This window comes from Sinocyclocheilus anshuiensis, unplaced genomic scaffold (assembly GCF_001515605.1).
Source record: "Sinocyclocheilus anshuiensis isolate Anshui unplaced genomic scaffold, SAMN03320099.WGS_v1.1 scaffold436, whole genome shotgun sequence".
In the NCBI taxonomy this organism is placed as follows: domain Eukaryota; kingdom Metazoa; phylum Chordata; class Actinopteri; order Cypriniformes; family Cyprinidae; genus Sinocyclocheilus; species Sinocyclocheilus anshuiensis.
The window spans coordinates 2,178,900-2,187,314 of NW_015560618.1; the positions used below are offsets into that span (position 1 = coordinate 2,178,900).

Sequence of the window (8,415 nt, forward strand, 5' to 3'; positions counted from 1 at the left end):
TTTAACGAGCGGTCTGTATGCAGGCATTAGCATGACAGTGATGTGGTCTGAGGCACCGAGGTGGGGGAGGGGGAGGTTCTTGTAAGCTCCTCTCTAGGTGGTGTAAACAATGTCCAGAGTGTTGCTTCCCTGTGTTGGAAAGTCTATGTGTTGTAAGGGTTGAACGACTTCTGATTTTTTTAAGTCGACTTTTATGTGATGAAAGTCGAGTCGATGTATACTGTTGCGCCCTCTATAGGATCAGCGACTAGTCGACGTCAAGCTTAAAGCATCATGGCAGAGCATTGAAGTCGACTAGTCGATTAGTCGGTGCAACCCCTAATGTGTTGGTGTATTTTTTGGGAACACACTCTTTAAAAAATTGTTGACACAGGTGTAAGTGTACAAGTGTAAGAGAGGGGGACACAGGAATATTTCCAGATCATAAATTTAGGGATGTACTTAAAGTCTCAGTCAATGGACTAAAGCATACACTGTTTCGTTAGTCGACATTTTTTTAAACAAAGTTTAATCATTTACAAAGAAAATATAAAATAAATATTTTTTGAACTTCACTTAAAACATCAAAAATATATATTTTTTAAAAACAACAATGAAATAAAATGCAAATAAATAATTTTCATAAGTTGAAATTTAGGGGTTAGGGTTCAAGACAGCCACCTCCCAATTCAAAGTACCCAATAAATTATGATTTTATATATATTAAGCTTACTGATATTTTAAATATTATTGTGGATTTCAATAGATAATAGAAGGATCTTAGTAAACATCTAAGATTTGAATTCTTAAATGCTTTTTAAATGTGTTTTGTCGTTGTGGGACAGCAGTTTGCACCAATTCTGTAGAATGGCCCATATATATGTCAGGAGTATGGACTGTTTGTGTGTATGTTTTTCTCCCCATGTGCTCCGTGACCTAGTTTTCCCTCTTGTTTGATTAGTAATTTGGTTCAGGTGTGTCCAGTTCATTACCCTCGTTTAGTTCTGTATTTAAAATGTTGTCCGTTCCTTGGTTCCTTTGTCCAGTGTCGTTTTTGTAATGTGGTTGTCTTCCTAGTTCTCTGAGTTCTCTGTGTTAGAGTTATAATAAATATGTGGTTTCCCAATCCTGCTCCTGTGTCATGCTCTTCACCGCAGCCACACGTGACAATATGTTTATAAACATCTTGTAAAAATGAATAATGAAACTTTTTTTTTGCTGGAAAATTATGACTAGCTGACATTAGCAATTCTGCTTATTTGCCATCAAGATCATCAATTGTCACAAAGACAATGTAACAAAACTGTAGAATACATCAAAGAAAGCCAAATGTTAAGTCTGTATGGCACAAAACTCTCTCACATTAGTCCTGGACCAGCAGGCCATCCTTAGTACCGAGCCCTGTTATTGTAAATCATCTCATGAATAATATGACAACTAAATAACTGATCCCCATCAGAATGAATCCTCCGCTAATACATCCCACTTTACCATTTCCATTCCTGGGCAATCAATCAATATTATTAACATATTTGTGCAGATATAATCAAATGTCTGTTGGATTTCCTGTATTATGGTGATGTTTACCTTTCTCTTCGATTTGAAGACATTGCAGCGGAACACATTGCTTTTCTTGTCTCTTGCTATGTAACTGAATATCTTCAGGTCCTGTGAGTCATGAGAGACGTAAAATATTCTGAAAAGAAAAAAAAATGACTAATGAGCTGCAGCAATTGACCTTAAAACTATCTCATTGCCATGGCAACAACAAGGCCAATGTGCTCTTCACTTACTTGGTTCCTTTGACGTCATAAAACATTACAGAAATGCATTAAAAGTGCTCACTAGATTTTGAAAGTGCAACAGCTAAATGTTAGTGTTACATTACATTGGCGTCAAACTGAAACTCTAGAAATAGATCCATTTCAGAACAAACATGTTGGTAATAACTGACATTGTTTTAATACAATAAAACTAGAATGGACTGACACTAGTCAACACTAATGATGTTACTGTTAAACAGTGTGTTTATGTGCACTGGAGACTGGTTGCTATGGGGATTTCGAAAGACGTTCTGTTTTTTGTTGCAGCTCACGGAGCAAAATGATTTTGATGTGACGTGTGCGTGCAAAATGACAAAGGTCATCAAACCCCACAGGCCATGTCACTCCAGTCATGAGCAAAATTAGTACTCAATGTTATGTAAACAAGTTGAGGTTAAATTACCTGAAAATGGGGTCCTGGGCCAGTGTCACTTGGCTTTCATCCCAGCTATAGTCATATTTCTAACATAAATATATAGCACATATTTAGTCAAGAAATATGTTAATTATTAATTGTATATACAGAATAAATTGTACAAAAAATACATGATCAGAAATAACTGTTATTATAAAATTACGAGGAGAAAAAAATTGAAACACCTCACCTTTTTCTTCTTCCGCAAAACCACCTTGACACCATCCACTGACACAATAAGGTTGACTTTCTTCTTCTTGATGTTCTTAATTTTAAACTCATACTGAAAATGATACAAAACATGACGGGTTGAATTAATTAAAACATGAATCATGACATGAACCTTAAACTTAAAAAATGGTAACCTAAAAATGGTAACATCTAAATTAAGTAGTTTTATATTTTTTTTTAAATAATATATATATAATATATATATTGCATTTTTTACTTTATTTGAATAAATAAATACAAAAGAACAATGTTAAACGTTTTGTATATTAATATTCTGTATATTTTTATATTGTATATACTAGTCAAAAATTTTTTTACATTGAGGCTTATACGGGTCATTTTTGACCCAAACAAGTGTCATGTTTTGTTTTTAACAGTCCACCAGAGTTGATTTTTAATGAACATACAACATGCTATATAGGTCTGAGGGGGACATCCAAAAACAACATATGAAATGCAAATGAATTTATAATTTATCAGGCTACAGGTTCTGTTTGAAAAAATGTGGATTATAACATGTATATCTCAAATCAAACAGATGATCAATGTCTAGGAAACTTGAGCAACTTGCACTGATAAGAGATGTATCAAGATATCAACCACCAATCAAGATGCTATTGCTTCTGGAAGACTTGCTAGCTCTGTTAGATGCAGACTGCATGAATAATCAAAGACTAGGAAATAAACAGGAAATCCACAGGGGTCGGATTAAAGGCGACACACTAGGAATACTGAAGAGTGGCTGGGTTAAAAGAGCTCTCTTTCATCCCAAGCTTTGATTAATGCTAACATGGACCACTAAGGCGAGCTATTTTCTAAGAAGCTTGTTACTCCGGCTGCTCTCAGTTCTCCTCAAAATACATAAAACAGAGGGTGATATCTTAAAAAACTTGAGCGCTATGATAACCTACTGACTTTATCAATTGATTTATCAACAGGAAAAGTTCCCTAAAGAGAAATCTTGTGCAAATAAGTCTAAATATTGCACAAACATTCTCTTTGATGGAGCAAAGTCGATTAAGCTGAACCGTACTGCCGCTGCCAGCACACTGGTGCAATCTCATAAATACTGGACCCCTGAGAAGAGAAGACATGAACGAACAGTCTTTACACAGGAACTACATTATTAGAATAAACAACTTCCAACATGAACCACCTGCATGACCTAATAAATGGGATTTTTCATATTTTGTGTGAGTCCATAAAGTGTGAGCCCATAAAGTTGTCCTACCAGGGCCAGTTATACAGAACAAACTGCATAATCATTAAGAGCTTTGAAAAACTCTGGGAATTATGTTACATGGTTACAAAGACATGTTTTATTGCAAAACGAAGAAGAAATATTTAAGGTTTTGCACTATTTCTAGGTCCAAAAATAAAATTTATTTAATTGAGCATGTGAACATTTGAACATACTCTCAGATTATCACATCTGGTTTTACACAAGATTTGGGAGTTTATGCAGCTTGAGTCTGAACAAAGAGTAAGACATTCTGACATTTTTCAGTTATTTCAGTTGATGATTATTGTTTTTGTTGTTTCTTTAATATTATTACAAGCATTTTAGAAAATGTATTATTATTATTATTATTACTTGTGTGACCCAAGACATGGACAAGCACTTTGGAAAACTGATTCTTCTTCTTCTTCTTTTTATACTATATAAGTATTAATATATAGTAATATAATGCATTATGCTATATATGAATACTGTATAATTAAAATGTACATTAATGTCCAGCAATAGCATCATTGTAGAACTTGTGAATCAGTCATTTGTGTGCAAGATATGCTATTCATACATCATTCTTTCAAAAAGGTTCAACTGTCTGCATCCTTATGAAGATTTTCCAATATTTCATCTGTCAAATTCAGGAACCCTTACCCGTATTCGTCTCATAGCAGCCAATATTTCAATTCTGCTTTTGGGTCGCACGATATCCAGGCTCCCAATGAACTGTGGCAGAAGAGGTTAAACAAGAAACATAAGATTATACTGTAGCCTATATTCTGGGAAAAAGTCAATGATTTGCATACAAGTGAAGTAGCCTACAGGTAGGCACTTAATGGGGAAACTTTGTATTACAGTGTCCATGTAAATATTACACATTAATAAAGTAATTACAATGAAAGTGGGCTGTTACAATGATAACTACATGATAATTAACTTGCATATTTAGTACTCATAATGCAAATATTTGGTAACAGGTACACTAATGAAGTGTGAGCCCATTAAAAAATTCTATGTTTTCTAATATTTACCTTCACGTCGAATGTGAGCCCATGCTGGAACTGCCCATCATTATCAGCAGGAATCCTCTGATCCACTGAGTCGTCAACCAAATTATATTTACTCTTCTCCAGCATCGTTTTATGGTATGGAAATATCGTTCGATACCTTTATTTACTCAAAACATTCTGAAGCCTCCTGGCTGCAGTGATTTCTGAGGGGTTTCTCGCAGAAAGATGACGGCGGTCCTGTAAATGTCCAAAAGCAGGCAATGATGCTCCTCCGCAGAGGGATCCAGCATAATTTAGAGTAAATATGACCTCAGTGTTTGTTTCATAGCCGAGCAGACGGTTCAGAAGACGTACGCTGACTGTTAGCACGCAAAGTCTGGATTTCCAGCATGATGATAAATAGCCCACCTGTCCCCATTGGCGCAGACTCTCCCTTAACGTAAATGTATGGGTCTTACTATGGAGAAGGCTCCTAATATTCATCAGACAAGCATTCGCCATTGGATACTAGCGCGACCTGATTCATGTTCATGAGGCAAACATTTCCCATAGGAAGGATATCAAGCAACGTATGCAGGAGTTAAATTAATATTAATTTGATAACCTTCAGCGTAGTAGTATTCGTAATTCGCGTCCATGATTTCAAAAAAGGTTTGTGTGAAGCCTGAAATATACCGGACTGGAAATACTTATGAAGTGCTGACATCTTGTGGTTAAAAACCACTACTTATCTTATAATGTGTGTAAGTAGTATTTATAAAGTTTTAGCTTTTAGTTTTGGATGTGTTTTTAGTTGTTTTAATACTACAATTGATTGCTTCTGTTGTCCTCATTTGTAAGTCGCTTTGGATAAAAGCGTCTGCTAAATGACTAAATAAATAAATAAAAAGGTAGCGCCTGATGAGTGCATTCACACTGCATGGTAGAAAAATCGTTGCACTCATACGAATACATTTTTAAAGCCAAGCACTCTGACTTAGGCTAAACCAGAAGTTAGGATTTAAAAGTTCTGTAATACTATAGCTACAAACTGACAGGCTTATCCTTAGGCTGATGATACATGGGGCAACTTTTTGAGCAATGTTGCTGGGCAAGTTTGGGCAATGTTGCCGTCAACGGGCAACCAGGTGAGACACAGGGCCAACGACCGATCTAAAGTATCCAGGTAGAAATTTGTTACCCATTCTCAATGGGAAAGTGTCCAAGCAAAATTGCTCAAAACGTTGCCCCGTGTATCATCAGCCTAAGCCTGTATTTAAGGGGCTTTGACCAGTCTCAGTGTTTACAATATGTAGGCCTACCAATACACACACAAACACCGAATATATCTAGATTATAATATATCTCAACAAAACGTAACTGTTGCGTGTGTCTGTGTGTGTGTGTGTGTGTGTGTACACCTCGTATTCCCATTCCCTACATTACAGGGACCAAATGTCCCCACAATGATAGTAATACTAATAATTTTTGACCTTGTGGAGGCATCATTTTGGCCCACATGAGGAAAACAACTTGCAAATCATACTAAATTAAGTTTTTTGAAAATCTAAAAATGCAGAAAGTTTCCTGCGAGGGGTGGGGTTAGGGAAAGGGGATAGAAAATACAGTTTGTACAGTATAAAACCATTATGTCTATGGGAAGTCCTCATAAAACATGCAAACCTGTGAAATTTGAAGCTAAATTAAGAAGTAATTTCAGACTAAATTAGATATTAGGCAATAACATCACCACAATGTTTCTTATTCTTTCCACTTCTTTACTCTTATTGTTAAATGTCCTCTTTCCACCCACCTAATGTCAGTGATCAACTTTGTTTTTGGCGTAACTGAAACAGGATGTTGTTCTTACACCCACTTCCTCCCTATAAGCAGTTTCAGTGTTGTTACTGTTAGTAATCAAACACTTTAAAAAAATGCTTGTAAATTTTACAGAAAAGGTATACTGTTAACACCTGTTAACTGGTTAATATAAGTTACCCTTGCAATATACAAAAATAAATAAATAAATAAAAAACCTAAGAAAACACATCACCACCTCGGTTGTGCATTTGCTAAACAGCCCGTTGTCAATTATTTCCAACATATTGTATTATTGTATTATTTATTAACATTGTATTATTTATTAACATAATTGCATTATAATTTCACTGTAAAATACTGTGAAATTTATGGTTTTGGAAGTAACAGCTATAAATTACTGTGTAATTGTGTTTTAAAACAGTAAAAGGACTTTCCCAGAAGCTGCTGTGATACACATCATATGATTATATTTTATTTAAACAGTTTTTTTTTTGTCAACAATAATTTACATTTGGATGTTTTGCATTACATTTTATGTTATTTAGTGTTTTAAACCTTATTTTAGTGCTTGAGTCTTAAGTGATGTGTTTATGACCATGTGCACCGTCCAGTTAACTGGCGAATGGCAGTTAATTCGTATGAATTCGTATGCAATTTCATTCATATGCCTTCGTATGATCCACTTAAACTGCACAGCAATAATCAAATTGTATAAGAATCAGTGATCTTAACACTTCTAATCAGTTTAGAAACTATAACTAGGATAAATTCTTATAAATTCATATGATCTCATTCATACATTTATCGACAACTTGCTTACTCAAGGTTAGGTTTACGGGTGAGGTTATGCGAGTGAAGCTTCATACTTCATACTTTCATATAAATCAAATTGTACAAATTCATACTAAATGAGTGCTGGAAATGTTTTATGGACAGGCCACAATAGCTCTGGTTCAATATGTAGCTTTCAGTTTTACCACCTTATTATGGTGGTTAACAGTACACTTCTATGGTTAAAACCAGAGTTTTGTAGTTCTAGTTGGTATTAACATTATATAATTTCACTTTTAAACCTGCACTGTCTTTTTGCTCTCTTTGTCTTCAATTAGCATTTTAATGGGCTGTTGACTAATGAGATGAACACGTAGTCTGCCTCACTGATGCTGCTTTTGATATTTCAGGCATCATTATCAAAACTTTCTCCATTTATAGAGACAAGTATGACCTTAATGTTGTTTTTATGTTCTTTTGGCTCATGGGTCTACCTCTCAAGGTGTTGAGAGACTTGTGTCATCATCCTGAACTAGATTGTGATGTGACTATAAATAAGTGCGCACAATAACACAGCAAACGTGCACACTGCTTGACACACTATTGTTCACAGTACAGAAACAGGTGAGGAGATTCTGTCTCAGAACGCACTGTACCTATTGAGTTTTTGATCTTATTACTTTAGGGGCCTTTGAGGCTTGTTGTTCCACAGTTCATCTTTTGTCAATTTGAGCTCAAATCAGTGTAACAGCCCCCTTTGGAGATGAAGAAAGAAAGAAGAGGGAGAAATGGAGTGAGAACACTGTACAGACACAATGTGAAGGATGAATGTGAATGTTCTCTTAGAAAAATGTTTGCTTGATAACAGCAGGTTGCTAAATGAAGCTAAATGAAGCCAATCAGTTGTAATTGTTGCATTTTCAGTAAAGCTAAAGTACCCATCATGCATTAGAGGCTTAATCTGGGATATTTTTTACTTGTCATTGAGAAATTAGTACACTGAAAAAACAGAAACAGTTAGCAATCTGAAATTGCTTGTAAATTTCACACTTTAATTACAAAGAAATGGTAAGTAACACATTAAATTAAACATGGAATTTTCAAAGATTAAAAGAAAAAGTATTTTCTTGTACACTGTAAAAAAAAAAAAAAAAA

At 34.9% G+C, this 8,415-nt stretch overlaps 1 protein-coding gene across 1 annotated transcript in view; it reads right to left on the reverse strand.

Annotated features, from left to right (window-relative positions):
• The window catches only part of LOC107681742 (carboxyl-terminal PDZ ligand of neuronal nitric oxide synthase protein-like), a 21,449-nt gene extending 16,259 nt beyond the window's left edge, over positions 1-5,190 (reverse strand). Inside the window, exons 1-5 of the mRNA XM_016478065.1 lie at positions 4,711-5,190; positions 4,334-4,405; positions 2,408-2,500; positions 2,206-2,264; positions 1,567-1,675 (exon numbers count right to left, since the gene is read on the reverse strand). Coding sequence (XP_016333551.1) covers positions 1,567-1,675; positions 2,206-2,264; positions 2,408-2,500; positions 4,334-4,405; positions 4,711-4,815 — 438 coding nt within the window. The 5' untranslated portion in view covers positions 4,816-5,190. The remainder of the gene's footprint in view (positions 1-1,566; positions 1,676-2,205; positions 2,265-2,407; positions 2,501-4,333; positions 4,406-4,710) is intronic.
• Positions 5,191-8,415: the final 3,225 nt, after the last annotated feature.